General features: G+C 38.8%; 1 protein-coding gene and 1 pseudogene across 1 annotated transcript; both read left to right on the forward strand.

Annotated features, from left to right (window-relative positions):
- Positions 1 to 3494: 3494 nt before the first annotated feature.
- On the forward strand, positions 3495 to 4418 carry LOC118242572 (LYR motif-containing protein 9 pseudogene; annotated as a pseudogene).
- A 2558-nt stretch (positions 4419 to 6976) lies between these two features.
- Positions 6977 to 16823, forward strand: LOC113591429 (nitric oxide synthase, inducible). The gene is made up of 25 exons (XM_035534350.2): positions 6977 to 7034; positions 7124 to 7227; positions 7476 to 7621; positions 7734 to 7896; positions 7980 to 8071; positions 8245 to 8386; positions 8531 to 8670; positions 9451 to 9625; positions 9782 to 9883; positions 10458 to 10652; positions 10780 to 10868; positions 10982 to 11126; positions 11205 to 11309; positions 11568 to 11617; positions 11696 to 11870; positions 11974 to 12094; positions 12229 to 12307; positions 12416 to 12606; positions 12692 to 12858; positions 12973 to 13183; positions 13362 to 13449; positions 13762 to 13883; positions 14341 to 14489; positions 14802 to 14996; positions 16140 to 16823. The coding sequence occupies exons 1-25, from the start codon at positions 6977 to 6979 to the stop codon at positions 16233 to 16235; spliced, it is 3300 nt and encodes a 1099-aa protein (XP_035390243.1). The 3' UTR covers positions 16236 to 16823.
- The last annotated feature ends 966 nt before the right edge of the window (positions 16824 to 17789 follow it).

Below are 17789 nucleotides of genomic sequence, written 5' to 3' on the forward strand. Positions count from 1 at the left end.
CTTTGCTTATGTTGATGCTGAAGTTTTTTAGTTTACTTTCCCTGTGTTTTATGTTGCCTCATGTTTGGTTTACGTTGGTTAGCTTTGTTTGTACTTTTTCGTTTCTTTTTCATTTAGTTTGCAATTGTGCTTTTAGTAATTAAAGTTCTCTCCTTGCGCTTGCATCCTGCATCTCGCCTCATCTCTGCATGACAGTAGCCACCTGAGATGTTTCTCCATCTGCCTTAAAGATGGTGCCTCATCTGACCACTTCCAGAGGCGCTAATTGTTTTCAGCTTCAGCTAATTACAAGGCGTGTCAATGGAACTGACATAAGGGCTCTATTTTGGCTATTTATATTAACAGCATTTAGCAGGTGCACTTGTCCAGGTAATACATAATTTCACATATAACATTACATACATAGAAACAGACCTGTTGCTATGTACAGGAAAATAAAGATAATTTCTGTCTAGATCTGTGCTGCTTGTTTTCTGTGGGGATAGGCACCATGTAGGTGTAGGGTTTTCATAGTAATATACATTTCTGAATGTTTTGTTTTTTTTAATTCAGTAAGCTTTATTGACATGACCGTATTCAATTACAATACTGCCAAAGCAGTACTACAATACAACAACATGAGTGAACCTTTACATATAAGAAAATTAGCAATTTTTTTAGAATAATTGAAAAATTATGAATAAAACACAATATATTCATCATAATAAATCTCTCTGGAGCATTAAAATGCACCGTTTTATGGTATAAAGCATGATAATCAGTCTAACGGCATTATACATTTCCATTCACTTTCAAATTTGGCTTTGAAATGGTTCTGACCATTAATTGATACTGTCTCCAACATAAGCTGTTTTTCAAACAGTGCCACTGAGTGAAACGTTAGATGACCTACGATAATGAAACACACAGCCGTCTTCATCATGGCCAGAGTGCGCATATTTAGCTGCGTTTATTTGAGATGCGACAGGTTACTGTTTTTGCACGTTTCTTACAGATCATGACAGGATGATCATTGCTTGGTCTCTCCGAAGGAAATGCTGCCTCCACATCTCACCATGGCCCGCATATACCGTATATATAGTGCTAATGAAGCCAACACAAAACAGACAGATATCAAGCACTCATATCGTTGTTGAAGTAGTCCATCCCCGTTTTTTAAAATAATCCAATTGTACTGAAATTTTATTTTAGCTATAAATATTTTTATTTTTTTATTAGTGAACTTGACGATGTATATGGGCCCGTATATACAAGTGGACTGGACGACAGCAGGTGAGAGGTACCCCACTATGAATCTGATGCCCTCTGGTGGCTGGCTGCAGTACATCTTCTAGATGTATGTATAGCATATATATGTATGTATATATGTATATTTTGTGCCAGTTATGTTTGTGGCTATGTTAATAAATTTACACACACACACACGCGCACACACACACACACACACACGCACACACACACACACACACACACACACACACACACACACATATATATATATATATATATATATATATATATATATATATATATATATATATTGCTTCACATTCCCCTGTAGGAGATGTGAAGACTTGGTTGAGTTACATTTAGATAGTTAAGGTTTCCACTGGTGTTATGACATGTGTATATAAAGTATACTAGCTATTTTTATTAAAATAGGTATGTAGTCCTAAACACAGGGGGGGAAAAAAATTTGTGTCATTAATGGATTTAGTGATTAGTGATTTAGTAATTAGTAACTCATTAGTGATAGGCCTTGTAGGTGCAAATTTTAGTAGACCTTTTGATGGGACAGACTTTTCTGGAGAAGTTCATTTCAAATCACCAGGAATAGTTTCAAATTTCTTGCACTTTAAAAAAGTAGGAGGAGCAGTTGGTCTTTTGTTTTCATCTGTTTTCTTAAGAAAAGTCAACTTTGTATTTAGTTCTAGCCATGAATTCAAAAAATATCAGAACTCAGTTGGTGGCTTAAACCCTGGCATTTAAAATTAGGCTAGAGTCAGAATTTTGTATTTAATGTTGATTTTAATAATATCTATGTCTTCACTAAGTTTATGGATTCTCAGAGCACAGCTGCTAACTATTTGACTCATAATTCCCCTGCTAAATTTAAAGAGAGTAGATTGCAATGACCTGTAATAGTGGCTGTTATAAGAACTGATCTGCACTCTTGGAAATGTACAATGTTATGATTGAAACATCTACTTTTTCATGTATAAACTGGTTCCTCCTACTACTAATCCTGAGGTTCTTTAGCTATGCAGGTGATGAAGGACCTCTGTCTGACACGTCCTGTTTCTTTGGAAACCTTGTGTACTTCACTAGAATTTGTTCACTACAATATGTCCCTTGTCTTTTAAAAACTCTCATGTTGACTTACCCAGCCTGAGAGCCCAGGTAGCTCTCAGAAAACCCTTAGAGTGTCACTGGTGCATGGCTCATATCTTCTGTTCAGCATATATGCAAATGTAGCAAATGTTCACTTGTTTCAGCGCAGTTTGCCTATTGACTCCTCATTTTCATGCCAGCTCCCAGGTACATGATGCGATGAATGTGTTCCATTTGAAAATGATCAGTATGACTGTGGTCTAGAGGAAGGCCAAGCTTTTGAAAAGAGTTTGATGCCCTTTTATGTCTTTTGAACTTTGACTACTCTTTATCTGATGTTCTCTGAAATGCCTGTGCCCTTGAACTGACTGCTGGTGTGGAGAGAAAGAAGCTCATTTTGCTAATTTTGTCCTTTTATTCATTTATTAATTTTTAATATGGAAGGGTAGGTCCAAATGATACATGGTACAATTAATTGTAATATATGTTTAAGATTAAGATTAAGATTAAGTTGTAGGCCAGATGGAATGCTTTTGTTTGGTCTTATATATGCATTATACACATGTTTACAGTACAATGTAAATATATGTTTCCCTTTGCATATGTATCTATTGTACTTGCTGGCTGTATATAGCTACATTGGCAGTATAATCTTTTATTTGTATATCTATATGTAAAGTTTCACTCATAAGGAATAAGGAATAAGATAAATCTGTCAAAACCTCATTTAGAATTTGCATTTTATCATGACCTTTGGACAGAGAAAAAGTGAACTTGATCAAATAAGGACTAACACTGGATAGCTAATGAGCTTGTCCATTCCTACAATATAATTCAAGGTTGTTTTTGATAATAGTGTAATGCTATTTATAAGACTTGCCATAGAGCCTATATAATTATCAATAAAACTATAAAACTGTTGCAGCTGGTACCTTCATTAATTTACCAGTGATAGAAAATAGCATTTAAGAATGATAATTACTGAAAAATGGAGCTGACATTCCTTTATAAGTCAAACATTGCATAAAAAGGAAGGTACTTTCCAGTGAAGTGCAGATTTTTGTTCTGAAGCGTAGGGCCTCAAGCCCTGCCAACAAAGTGGTGACAAACAGCTCTGATGAACTTGGGCATTTCGTACTTCCGAACAATGCAAGCATTCACCGATGACATTACCATGGCCCTTCATGTTCCCTGAGTTGGCCACCTGTCCGGACAGCATCCAGAGACGAATGATCTCCTTGGTGTTTATCAGCTCGATCATGCGAGAATTTTAATTAAAAGCATGCCTATGTTTATTTGCATGTATCTACTTTACAGACTTTGGAAGTAAAACCATTAAGAACTTTGCCCCGGCATAGGCAATGACAATTTATTAAGATTTTCTCACTTAAAATAAAAGGTGATTCTGCTGGCCCAATTACATTTTCCAAACATACGTTACATTTTAAAATAAACATTAAAAAATCTAATTGGTGTAAACAACAATAATGATACTACTACTTCTTCTACTACTACTACTATTGTTACTATTACAAAAAACAACATAATCATCAACAACAACAACAACAATAACAACAGCAACATGATTTATTATTTAGTTTTTGTTTTCTCTTTCAGGTTAAAGGCGTAAATGGGGCTCATAGTTTGAAAATCTCAAAGGACCAGCCGAATACAGGAGGTGATTCGTCCGTTTGCACCTCGCCTTTCAATGCAGGATCACCACACGTGAAATGTCACCAACCAAAGTCGGTATCTCCCAAAGCTGCCTGAGTCTTTTGTTATTATTTTATCCATGCATGCATGTCTTATCTTTAGACAGTGTTTGAGCTCTACCGTTACTTGCTCTGGTGCTGTAAGCTCCTACCATCATCCCCCATTCAGGAGCACTATCGGCACGCAGCGAAGCAGGTGATGTGATCTATCTGCAGACCTGCGTGGAGATGCTTTTTGTGCAGCCTGGCCAATGACCTCCTAACTGGATTATTTTGTGCAGTTACCATAGCCATGCATATGAAAACAATCCAGACAGAATTCGTCTGATCATCCGAAGGGCTATTTCTGATGCTGACTGGTTATACATAAGGTAGACATAATTATTTATTCATGTGTATCAATTGAATTAATTGTTAGAATAGACTTAGACTTCTAATCTGTCTATTTCTCGTTGCAGTATGCAAAAATAAATAAATACATAAAAAATGTTATGTATTTCCAGGTCACAGCAAAACTGGGCAGAACAGCTCCAACATAGAACAGTTCTGAGATGAAGCCTGGGCATAAACGTCACTGGAAGCTTTAACAGTGGTTTGTTGTAAGTCATTTGTCCAATCAAAATTCACAATGGCACAAGTGTCATGAAAAACCACCTGTACTTTGTTCAAAATTCATTTACCTATAAACAGACCATTTGCCTGTGAAGTGTTAGTGTCTACAACTTCTACTAGTTCCCACAATTCAAAAGGCATCCATGACTAATTTAAAACATTCTTTCCATACATGAGTTTAGGCTTATAGGTGGGCAGAATGTCACAAATAAAATCTTGTCCAGGGGAAATGACAAAAGAATGTCCTGCAGGTTGGCATTTTCAGTGGGGATTTTGGCTATATTTACTTACAGCTACTCTACATGCGTACAACTAAGGATGAAAATAGTTGCAAGCGAATGTTTAACTTCATCAATCTGTACAACTTAATCTATTTAGAAGATTCCAAATTATATTTACAAACTAGGTTGGGAATGATAAATTCTGAGATTAGACATATGATATACATGACTAAAATGACATGTTTTGTCAAAGGCTCCCAGTGGTGGAGCTAGCCTAATTCAGGGATTAACCTGCACAGATAATGGATACATTACAAGCAGTTGGTGTTGGCAATATAAAAAACTTATTCTTAGACAGTTGTTCTCTTTGCTTAGTTAACATTTAAGCATTTACATCATATGATGCAATGAAGCTGAGCTTCACGTGGGTTCATGGTAACACAGTGATCATGAAGACTTACAAAATGTGTTATTATAATGAAGCTATACAGATTCTATTGTAAATAACATAAATACAGCATTAAAGGTGCAGGATGTGCAGGTCAAATACAATCCACCCCTACTTTATATCATTTGAACTGTTTAAAACATAACATTGTTATAAGACCTAGTTAACCAATAACGGATGACCACTTTTCAAATTCAGTGACCAGAGATACCTTGTCCCCTTATTAAAGGTCTTGGCACAAATTTGCTGTAAAACAAGACCAAACTTGTCCACCTAACTGATACCAATTTCATTCACCGGCTTGGAGGCATTGGTTAATGCTGCCCTGCATTGTGACTTGGGTGTGCCTAAGGGTTTCCAGCTGTCCCAGAGAGAGAAGGACAGATGTGTGACCTGACCCTAAAGATTAAAAAGGAGTTGTAGGGTCTTTCTCAGATTGAAGATTTATGACCAGTATCATTAAAATTTGCCTAGGATAGATTTATACATTTACAGTTTGGGGCATGAATGTTGTGATTAGCGACACATTTCTGCATGTTATCACTTTCTCCCACAGCTGAACACAACTACCAGATCACTATAATGAAAGAATTTTCTGAAATTTTGCCATGTGGAAAGTCTATGGAAGGTTACATTTTTTTTAACGTACACGTAACCTGAAAATCAAGCATTTGCCAAAGAAAAATACTTCTTTTACATAGAAGTATTCCTCTTTGGACCATACTTGTAAAGTCATCAGGCTTATTTGTTTCACTATTTTAACAGGTCTACCACCTGGAAGAGTTCTCTCAAAGCACGGATCTGGCCCTGGGATATTTGCCTGTGTGATGTGTAGATTTTTTGCTTGTTTGTTGTTCTTTGTTTTTTTTTATTTTTTGGTTGCCAGTGGTGCTTTAACATGAAATGTGGGCATGTATAATGCTCATTGGTTTTTTGGAACATGATTATGAATTGTATTCCAATGTCCTCGTTTCTATTATGAAATGACCTTAAACTATGTTCAGATATGACTGAATGATGACAGAATGTTATTTTCTTGTCTAAAGTATGTTGTTGTTGTTGTTGTTGTTGTTGTTGTTGTTTTTAAATAAGACTACAAATAAAGAAGTCAAACACATTTGTGTCCTGTTAATTTGCTAGGCACGAGTAATTGATTTTAATATTGTGATTTTTTAAAACAATGTATGAAATCTGTATAACACGTATATATGCGTATATAACCTGTATAACACACATATATGCGTATATAACCTAACCTGTATAACACACATATATGCGTATTTTCATAAACATTGCGTAATCGTAATTCGAACCTTCGCTTTTTCAAAAAAAGAAAAAAGAAAAGTGCAGTGACGTCTAAATAGTTGGCCAGGACGTCCTGCAGGTGCAGCCTATAAACACCTGTAATGTGTCACGCTGCTACTAAACTGGCATCTAACAGAAGGAGCAATAAACGGTAAATACTGATGATTTTCTACGTTCCGGGTTTCTTATGTATTATACATATTCGTATACTATCCTACTTAAATAAGGAAGTAATAAATAATCTATTTATTTAATTCTGGGTTTTATTTGGGGGGGGGGGGGGGGTAACAGAATTTGGGATAACAGAAAACTGGACGTTAATTCTAGCAGAGGACCGTTAATAAAACATGGGGAAGGAACTCTTTCAAGATAACTCTAACGGGCACCCTCCTTCGCAAGTAAATACGATTTCAAATTTAAAAAGAGACAAAAATTTAAAAATGAAAAGAAATGAATGCGCCTTGAAGTTTTTTTTAATAGCCCGTCCTTTCCGTAGTTGTCAGAGAATATTGTTGATCGATGCCCGTTTCCAGTACATGTGCGGAACTTCGTGAATGGCTCGCAATACAAAGACTCACTTTTCCACAGAGCCGTGAAGGTAGGTTTCTTCATAGTTATATTATCTCTATTTTTATATAACGCTATAGACATTCTTTTGTCGGTGGAGCTTTATATTGCACTTTGTAATAGGACTATCATTTCTAGCTTTCATGTGAAAATAAAACAAATTTTATTTGATCTTTTCATCTTTTCAAATGTACTGATGACATTTTTAATCGTTATTCTTAGTTGTCTGCAGTTAATTGCATAGTTTGAACTGCTAGTTTTGCTTATTTGTCTTTTCAGAGTCGGTCCTGTGAATCAAAAATTTGCAAGGGCTCCTTAATGGTTCCGAAAGCGTTAACGCGCTTCCCAAGCGACACCTCGCCTGCCGCGAACATTCTCACTCAGGCGATCAGCTTCATCAACCAGTACTACAGATCTTTCAAAAAGTAATGAAGAGCTGACGTTTATTTTACCAATGCATCGGTAAATATATGCCTGTAGTTCTTTGTTTAATAATAATAAACATAGGACTAACTCGTTTGTAATCTCTGAATACAGCTCCAAAAAAGAAGAGCATTTGGCTCGTGTTGATGAAGTTACCCGGGAGGTAGAAACTACAGGATCTTATCAGCTCACCACAGAAGAGCTCACGTTTGGGGCCAAGCAGGCATGGAGGAATGCACCAAGGTGCATTGGCCGGATTCAGTGGTCCAATTTACAGGTTTGTTTACCTCATGACTATGCTCACTACCAAACTGTCTGTAATTACTCATGAATACCCATATGAGATGTCCTCCTCCACAGTTGTTTGATGCACGCAAATGCAGGACCACCAAGGAAATGTTTGAGTACTTGTGTGCTCATATAAAATTTGCCACAGATGGTGGCAATATAAGGTACATTAAATAAATGGTATCTCTAATTCATAAAGATTTGTCTGGGGCTCATGAAATGTGAAATTTGGCTAATATATGTTGCTTTATTGTCCAGCTTCCTTATCCAATTACATTTACTTCAATCTGTATTTGCATGTGTAAATTTGTATTTGTAAATTTTGTATTTGCTTCAGATCAACCATTACCGTGTTCCCTCAAAGAACTGATGGCCAACACGATTTCCGTATTTGGAATAGTCAGCTCATAAGATACGCTGGCTATCAAATAGAGGATGGCACTGTGATAGGGGACCCTGTTAATGTGGAATTCACAGAGGTATCCACAAGTCACTGCTCTGCTAATTGCTTTGTTGATTAATTTTGTAACAGAAGGTGATTTCTTCCCGTGTATTTTTACCATTTAATATGAACAATGTGCTCGTTTTCACTGCTGGACTGTCACATCTCTGTATTCTCACAGATTTGTACCCAGCTTGGATGGACACCAAAATATGGCTCCTTTGATGTGCTGCCACTGATTTTGGAGGCCAATGGCGAGGATCCTGAACTGTTTGAAATCCCCCCTGAGCTGGTACTGGAGGTCCAAATGGAGCATCCTCGGTGAGTGACCTGCGTTTTGTAAAAACCTTCCAAAGTTTCACATTCTGTCACAGTACATTCTGTTTGGGGTTTTCATTGCAAGAGAAACTTCTGCTGAGAACTGTTCTTCAGTGGTTCCCCACTACTCAACCAAAACCAGGTGTGCAACCATGCTGTATTTCTGAATATCACATAAGAAAAAAGCATACATTTTTTTCTTCCTTACCTCATAAACATCCTTCAGAATGTGCTTCATGAACAGGACAGTACATGAGAAACAGTATCTCCATTCTCCAGGAGGTTTTGTGATTGACAAGTCCAAATGTGTTTACAGAATAAAATTACAGACGTTTTCTGTTAGTGAAACTTCAATTACAATTCATTCAATTGCAACTGAAGAGACTTTGATAAAGAAGCTTTAAATTAACCACCTTTTTATGCTTAAAGTGGTCGAGTGTCAAGGCCCATGGTTCTTAATAAGACCTGCCTCTTTGTCACATTATTTAATTCAGTAATAATATAATAAGGTGTGGCAACCCTTTATTTCAGTCATTGTACTTCCAAGCATTTCTGAGAAATATCACTAGCTATAACTGAACCAATGGGATCCTTGTGGTATCAAAGTTTATAAGTTGTTGTATTTGCCCTAGGTTGACCAATAACATACATTACAATAGATTTTGGAGAAATGCATTGACCTATGAGTATGAATGAACCTTTCCTTTTTAAATACACACATCTTTGATATTTGTGCTTCTTTACTAATTGATGTGTTCATTTTCACTTTTTTTTTTTGTCCAGTTATGAGTGGTTCAAAGAGCTGAACCTCAGATGGTACGCCCTGCCTGCAGTGGCCAACATGCTGCTGGAGATTGGTGGTCTTGAGTTCACAGCGTGCCCCTTCAATGGCTGGTATATGAGCACTGAGATCGGCGTGAGGGACTTCTGTGATCCCCAGCGCTACAACATTGTAGAGGTGACCTTATTACACTTTATTGTTATGGAGTGTGTAGTACAGCTCAAAGAAACATATGATACTACTCAATTATACTACCAAATATCATTTGGCACAGTACAGTGGGTTATGATAAATAATTTATGATCAATTTTTACTTCCTGTTCTCTTCTACAGCGAGTTGGTCGTTGTATGGGCTTGGAGACCCACAGGCTATCCTCACTGTGGAAGGACGAGGCTCTAGTTGCCATCAATATTGCTGTCATTCATAGCTTCCAGGTACAAGTTCCATGCATTTACAAGTCAGTGAACCAAACAAGGTCACTGTAACAATTGGACAGATGAGGATGAGGCAGGATATAAATACGTGGTGGTTTTATTGGGACCCGAGGGGACCCCTTGGTTGGGACCCAAGGGGTATAAGAAGCAAAGCAGGGAACAAAAACCAAAACCAGAACATGAAGCAGAGCATAGGCCAAGAAATATACAATACAATAGCAATCAACAATCAATACACAATGCAGATAAGCAAACATAGAAAAAAAATAAATAAATATATATATATATATATATATATATACACACACACACAGAACACTTACTAGAGACACATGGGGCAGTGGTAACAGAGTAGATATAGGTGGGAGGTATGGCTAAGGGCAGGGCAAAGGAGGGGCACCGAACAAAAACATCAGCAGCAACATCACACAAAGCACATGTCAGGGTAAATAAAGGAGCACGAGGACAGAGAAACAACAGGGGAAGGTAAACATGGGATCCAAGCAGATCGAAACAAAGACAAAGCAGTGCAAATTGCCAATGTGTTTGAACGCTGCCTTGTGTTGTGATGCAGAAAAACAAGGTGACCATCATTGACCACCACTCAGCCACTGAGTCTTTCATGCATCACATGGAGAATGAAGTGCGTCTGCGTGGGGGCTGCCCCGCTGACTGGATCTGGCTGGTGCCACCCATGTCTGGATCTCTTACCCCTGTGTTCCACCAAGAGATGATCAGCTACATCCTCTCCCCTTTCTTTTACTACCAGGTATCAGATGAAAGATTTATCCAGTAGAGCACCAAAGGACTAGAAAGTGCTCTTATTTTGCTGATTTATAACAGGACACATTAAGTGTTTTTTCCTTATCTTAGTTTGTTGTTGCTGTTGTTTACAGAGCGATGCTTGGTTAACACATGTGTGGAAAGATGAGACAAAAGGACTGAAAAAGCAAAAAAAAGGAATCACCTTCAATGCCTTGGCAAAGTAAGCCAGCATTGTAGTGCTCCACAGCTTACCGTTGTGCTAAATTCTTTTTCCCCTTGTGTGTAGCATTTCATGACTGTTCATGCTGAGCAAATGGAATTCTGCTTCTCCAGGGCTGTTGTTTTCTCCCAAACGCTCATGCAAAGAGCCTTGATGAAGAGAGTGCCTTGCACCATTCTCTACGCTACTGAAACAGGAAAATCACAGACCTTTGCCAAGAAGCTCAAATCAGTACTCAGCTGTGCCTTGAACCCCAGGGTAAGAAAACTGTTGCAAATGCCCTGATGCAATAATTTTGCAAATTAAATGGCATTTCATTTATGTTTCCCGATACAGTTACTCTGCATGGAGGACTACAATTTTGCTGAGCTTGAGAAAGAGCATCTGTTGCTGGTGGTAACAAGCACTTTTGGTAATGGAGACAGTCCAGGCAATGGAGAAGTATGCACTCACAAGCTCAGCACTAGTCACTTCCTGTTACAGAGCAGGGCAGGTATTTAAGTCATGTCAAGGCAAGTCAAGTTTATTTGCCATTTGCATAAACATACAGGACATTCATGCATTGAAACGCTTGTGGTGAGGCACAGGTATCTCCTCTGCAACAGTATTGACATTGATTTAATTATGGGTCCTAAGCAGGTTGGACATATGGAATATAGGTTATAATTTATTAGTCATAATTTTTATTTTCTTTGTCAGAGTTTCAAGAAGCAGCTCACGGGTATGAAAAGCCTCAGTACTAGCATCAGGTTAGTACAAAAAGATATCAAGCGAATAAAGCCTATTTTTAGAACAGGATGCGTGACTAATCACTTTCCACCACACAGGTACGGCGTCTTCGGCTTGGGCTCTCGCATGTACCCCCAATTCTGTGCCTTTTCCCGTACTGTGGATGCCAAGTTGGCAGAGTTGGGAGCCAAGTGTGTGACTTCCACAGGAGAAGGAGATGAGCTGAATGGTCAGGAGGAGGCTTTCTCTGCATGGGCCTGCACAGCATTCAAGGTTGGTGAGGCCCTGGTCACCTTTAACTGCAATGAAACCAGACCACATTCAGCAGCAATTGCATTTCTCTCTGTCTGAAAATATTCTCAATTTGCTCTTGTAGGATGTGTGTAAGGAGTTTGGCATTGATGGTAAGCTCTCAGGGCATCAGAGTCTAACTGAGAACTGGGATCCCCTGAGACACAGAATACAGTTTGACAGCAGTGTCTTTGAACACATCCCAGGTACCCCCAAAAACCTTGTCACATATAACAGCAGTATATCACAAATATTACATATCGCAGCAGTGACACAATATTAATGGAAACAATCAAGGTAAACTATGGAAAGAAATTTTGTGTCTTGTGTATTTTCACAGCTCTCTCAGCACTCCACTCTAAGGCTGTATTACCTTTGACACTGAAGTGGAGGAAGAACCTACACAGCTCTCAGTCGAGGTCTCAGTGCCTTCACTACTGCCAGATGCATTTTACTTTTGAAAAATGCCATACCAGTCTGAACTTTTTCTGCATTGCTTAACCCTGTTCCTCCATCCCTGCTTGCAGATGTTCTGCTATACTGGTTGAGCTGGAGACAGCTGGAGAGAAACAGGTTCTGAATTATGCTCCAGGGGATCATGTGGGTGTTTTCCCAGAGAACTCATCCGAGTTGGTGACTGGCATTCTGAAGCAAGTCACCAATGCCCCACCCACCAATCAGAGTCTCCGCCTTGAGAATCTCCCTGCCTCCAGCTTTGGTAAATGTCGATCTGCGTTTAATATCATTTAGGAGTTAATGGAAAATCCCATTATACCATCATGGATCTGTTGGGTATCCTGCAGGGGGTGTAGTATGGCAGACAGATGAGCGTATCCCAGCATGCACTCTGACTCAGGCTCTTACTTACCTCTTGGATATCAACACGCCACCTTCCCAAGGATTTCTGCGCAAGCTCTCGCAAATGACCAAGGAGCAAAATGACCAACAACGCTTGCTAGCACTTGCATTGGTAGGTTGAGTTCATAACTGGTGACTGTGATAAGCTCAGACAGATTTTCTGCTCTGTCTAAGATCAACAGAATGTGTAACTTATGAAAGTTCATGCATTGGTTTCTTTCTGCAGGACTTGAAGGCTTACTCAGACTGGAAGGCATTCCGCCGACCCAACTTCCTGGAGGTCCTGGAGGAATTCCCCTCCCTGGAACTCTCTGCAGCTTTTCTCCTCAGCCATCTTCCCCTGCTGAAGCCCCGCCTCTACTCCATCAGCTCCTCCCCTGACCTCCACCCTCATGAGCTCGACCTCACTGTGTCCGTGATCAACTACCGAACCCAGGGTAAAGAAGAAAACAAATGCGAAACTTGTCCATACACATAACATAAATACAACACAACTACTGCAATTGTATACAGTTTCATGCTAAACAATGCACTATTAAAAATAATATGCACAAAAGTGTTATGAGCTAACATTCAGACCACAAATGTGTAACATTGTTCTTTTACTTTAAACAGATGGAAAGGGTCCCCTGCATCATGGTGTCTGCAGCACTTGGCTCAACACCATGAAAGAAGGCCAATTTGTACCCTGCTTCATTCATAGGTTCTGCCCACAGGCTTGAATATTCTACATTAACCATGATTTTAACCTTTTACAACTCCAGGCTTATTATTTAGTTATTCATCATAAGGCATATTATTCAGTAAATGCTGTGAATTTAGTAACTACACTGAAGCTAATAAGAAACATACAAAAGTATGTAATTACAAGATGGAGGACTATACTGACTGGCTCTTATAATGTAAGGGGTTAACAGAAAGTTCTGTTGAAAGTCTCAGAAATATGAGAGCACCTTGTCTGATGTTTTATGAGGTATTTTGTGTTTTGTTACTGACTTTCTGCTGATGATTTCAGATCCAATGACTTCCACCTTCCATCAGATCCATGTTCTCCTATTCTCCTAATTGGAGCTGGAAGTGGCATTGCCCCCTTCCGGAGCTTCTGGCAACAGCGCTTCTATGACATGGAGAAGACAGGTACTCACACCTGCACACCTACACAGACAGGTACTCACACCTGCACACCTACACAGACAGGTACTGACACCTGCTCACCTACACAGACAGGTACTGACACCTGCACATCTACACAGACAGGTACTCACACCTGCACACCTACACAGACAGGTATTGACACCTGCTCACCTACACAGACAGGTACTGACACCTGCACACCTAAACAGACAGGTACTCACACCTGCACACCTACACAGACAGGTACTGACACCTGCTCACCTACACAGACAGGTACTCACACCTGCACACCTACACAGACAGGTACTCACACCTGCACACCTACACAGACAGGTACTCACACCTGCACACCTACACAGACAGGTACTCACACCTGCACACCTACAGTACACAGGCAGTCTCCTGGTTACCCATTGTGCAATAAATTGATTTGCTGAGGATGTGTGAATTTTGCTCACAGGTTTGAATAAGGGTCCAATGATGCTGGTGTTTGGCTGCTGCAAAGCAGACATAGATCACCTGTATAAAGAAGAAACTTTTGAGATGAAAGAAAAAGGCATTCTGAAGAGCATCAGTGTAGCATACTCTTGCCAGCCTGGTCACCCCAAGGTACTGCTTCCTATTCCCCTCACCTCCAACAACTGACTGAATAATTTACATAATGAAATTCTTCATATAAAAATTGCATATTTGTTTTACATTCTTTATATTCTGTGGAGCAATTAAGTAAATAAATTAATATTGTAAAAGTGTTCAGGTCAAATGCTATAGCAATAACTTCAATAATTAGTATAGAAATTGGTGTAATTATGCAAGAACAGACATTATCACTAATAGAAATTATAAGTAAAACTATTCTCTGCTATGCCTTTTCCACATGTTGAAGCAGAATTACCCTTAACCATTGCTCTTTTGGGGCAGGTCTATGTTCAGCATGTTCTGAAGAAGCAGCTCAGTAAGGAGGTGATGCAGGTCCTCCATCAGAGCCGTGGACACCTGTATGTGTGTGGGGGAATGAATATGGCCCAGGATGTTGCTCACACCATACAGGAGATCCTGGCCAGACGGCTGGGCACAAGTCTCACCCAGGCTCAGGAATATCTGGAACAACTAAAGGTGTTCCAGATATCATCTTGTTTTCAAACTCCATATGCACTGTTATATATAGATATTCTCTCAAAGGTTGTATTAGAACATTAGAATCAGTTGCATATCTTATTAAGTCTTGCAGGTTTTAATGGTGTGTTTATTCATCACTATGCACATTTTATACTCTCTTCTTTAACAAAAATCTATTCCCATTTCTGTCTAAAACGCTGAGATGGGCAAGGCTGGGCTTGCCACAGGCCGTTTTGGAAGTTAGTTTTGACCCAGTTTTAGCATAAAACCATGCAACATAGTATTTTCCCCATTTTAAGAAGGTGCATGAAGGCAGTCCACTTTTATTTTCTCAGTGGACTCACTGATCAAGTCACTTTTTTTTAATCATTTTTTTGTAAACATGGCCCCACTAAAAATATATATCTCAATTACAAACTAAATACAACTGATTTATTTATTTTTGCAAGAAAAAAAAAGTTGTTTCAGAGTGAATCACCAGATGATTTCCACACTTTCTGAATCGGGCATCCACCCCATCATGGTTGTCATCATTGGAATGATAACTATGTTGATCTGGGTGATCACGAGACTGGAGAGAGTGCCATGCAGCACCTTACAACCTTATAACTGGTGTTCCTCAGGAGTCAGTTCATGCTCCATTTTTATTTTCTCAGTGGACTTACTGGACTCAGTGATCAACTCACATGGCTTTTCTTATCAATAAATTTGGAAAGCAGCCCAATACCCAATAAAACAGAACTAATCTACATACTTACAAAGCTATCACCAACAATAGGCCTTTAAATTACCACTGGCATCCATACTCATCATTCCTTACATACTACTAAAAGGTTTGGCGCTTTCCTGGACCAGCTAACCTCCTTGGAGTACATTTCATCTACCACCAGATTTTGTAACATTCGCAACATTGAAATAATCCTTCTAACTTCCGAACCTTTTGGAAACAAACTGCATTGTTCACACTAGTGTCAGTGGTTTTGTTTATGATTATTGTTTGTTATTACCATTCTGTCTGCACAAAGATCATGTAAATTTCAGTTGATGAGCAATAGCCTTCTTTAACATGGTATTTTGCTTAGATCATGTCAGTCCAAGGATGTTTGCATGTAGGTTAAATAACATGTTTTCCGTCTACAGGCTGAGAAGAGGTATCATGAGGACATCTTTGGAGGCCAGTGCCATAATGCTCTGCCACTTTGGAGTTCTGTAACTTTTCTTTCAAAGAATAAGTAAGGAGGTTTCCTGAGAAAAAGAAAAGACCCAGAGAACTTGCATGCTTATTATAACAAGGTTTTCTTTTAAACATGGGTTTCTGCTGCTTTTCTGTTTCTATAATATGTATGATTTAACATACTGTAATTTAAGGATTAAAAAATAGTTTTCTTTTGTTATTGTTTGAACAGTTTTTAATAGAATTATTTGTTTACTTCTTGTAATCTTGTAAAATTTGATATATGTTCTGACCTTTATTTGCCTTCTTTGCTATATGAGTTTCAGGTGGGTCTTTTAATGTATCTCACTATTGGCTGGTGTATTATTGTGTGTAACTGAATGAGACTTGTGAGGATTGCTGCATGTATTTTCTGGAATGTTGTATGAGATTGTGTTTTAGCTTTCTGCAGTGGTAGCTCAGTGGTTAAGGTACATGACTTGTAATTCAAAGGTTGCTGGTTCAAGCCCCACCACTAGTGCAACCCTTAACTTTCAAGTTGTACTCAGTGATAATTGTAAGTTGCTTTGGATAAAAAGTGTCAGATAAATGTAAATTTTAACATCTATCAGATGGATTATAGTTCTGAGTTTACTATTGCTTTTGTTTAAAACTTTATCCAAAACCTCTCCAAACATTTTAAAGATGAAAAGGTTTGTTATATATTGCTTAGCAACTGTTTGCCAGATTATTGTCTGCACTATTATATGTGGAAATAAATATATAAATAAACATTTACTGCCTATTCATGACAAGAACCAGATTTGTGTAAGATTAGCATCTTAAACTCTCATTTTAATAGTTGCCTTATTAATTGGTATCTTATTAGCCAGACTGAAACTAATAATTGCAAGATTGATCATAAAAGGTTAATACAGATTAATTACAAGATTGATGCTCTGGTCAACACCCAGTCAGGAATCCACTCCCGCCAGCATCAATCACACTTCCAAACTACTTCCCCATTTATAATCACTAGTTAATTAATCATTGCCTTCACCTGTTCCCCATCAATCTGCTCCTTTTGAACTCCCACAAGTGGCCTTCACCAGTGCTTCACATTTAGCATGCAAAGCCTAAAGCTCAGAGCACTTCCACACCTTTGGAACCTAACTCACACGTACACGTATACAGCCCTGCTCGATTCCTGTTATGAACTCCAGGAACCATGCTCATCCCTGCACTGCCATGCCTACCTCTCCCACCAACATCTCCGATCTGGTTTGCCAGAAGACTAATTACACACCTGACAAACCAGGCTCACCAGACTGTTACAAGAACTTCCTTATGCAATGTTCCATGTATTTTTTCCCAGCACACTACACAAGTCATCTCTGAGGCAAAATGCATTCAATTCATTTTATCAGTGTTAACTGGCAAGACAGGTGCGTGGGGAACTGCCCTCTGGGATAGCCAGGACCCAGTATTACAATCTGAGACTGGATTCTACAATCTTTTTAAGGCATCTTTCAATCATCCTGCTGGTGGGAAAGATCCAGGAACTGTTTTATGCGAAATGCGGTATGGGAGAAGCACAGCTTATGAATTCCACTGCTGGTAGTGGCTGGAGTGAGACA

The sequence above is a fragment of the Electrophorus electricus genome, chromosome 17 (assembly GCF_041902795.1).
Source record: "Electrophorus electricus isolate QZ-2024a chromosome 17, ASM4190279v1, whole genome shotgun sequence".
In the NCBI taxonomy this organism is placed as follows: domain Eukaryota; kingdom Metazoa; phylum Chordata; class Actinopteri; order Gymnotiformes; family Gymnotidae; genus Electrophorus; species Electrophorus electricus.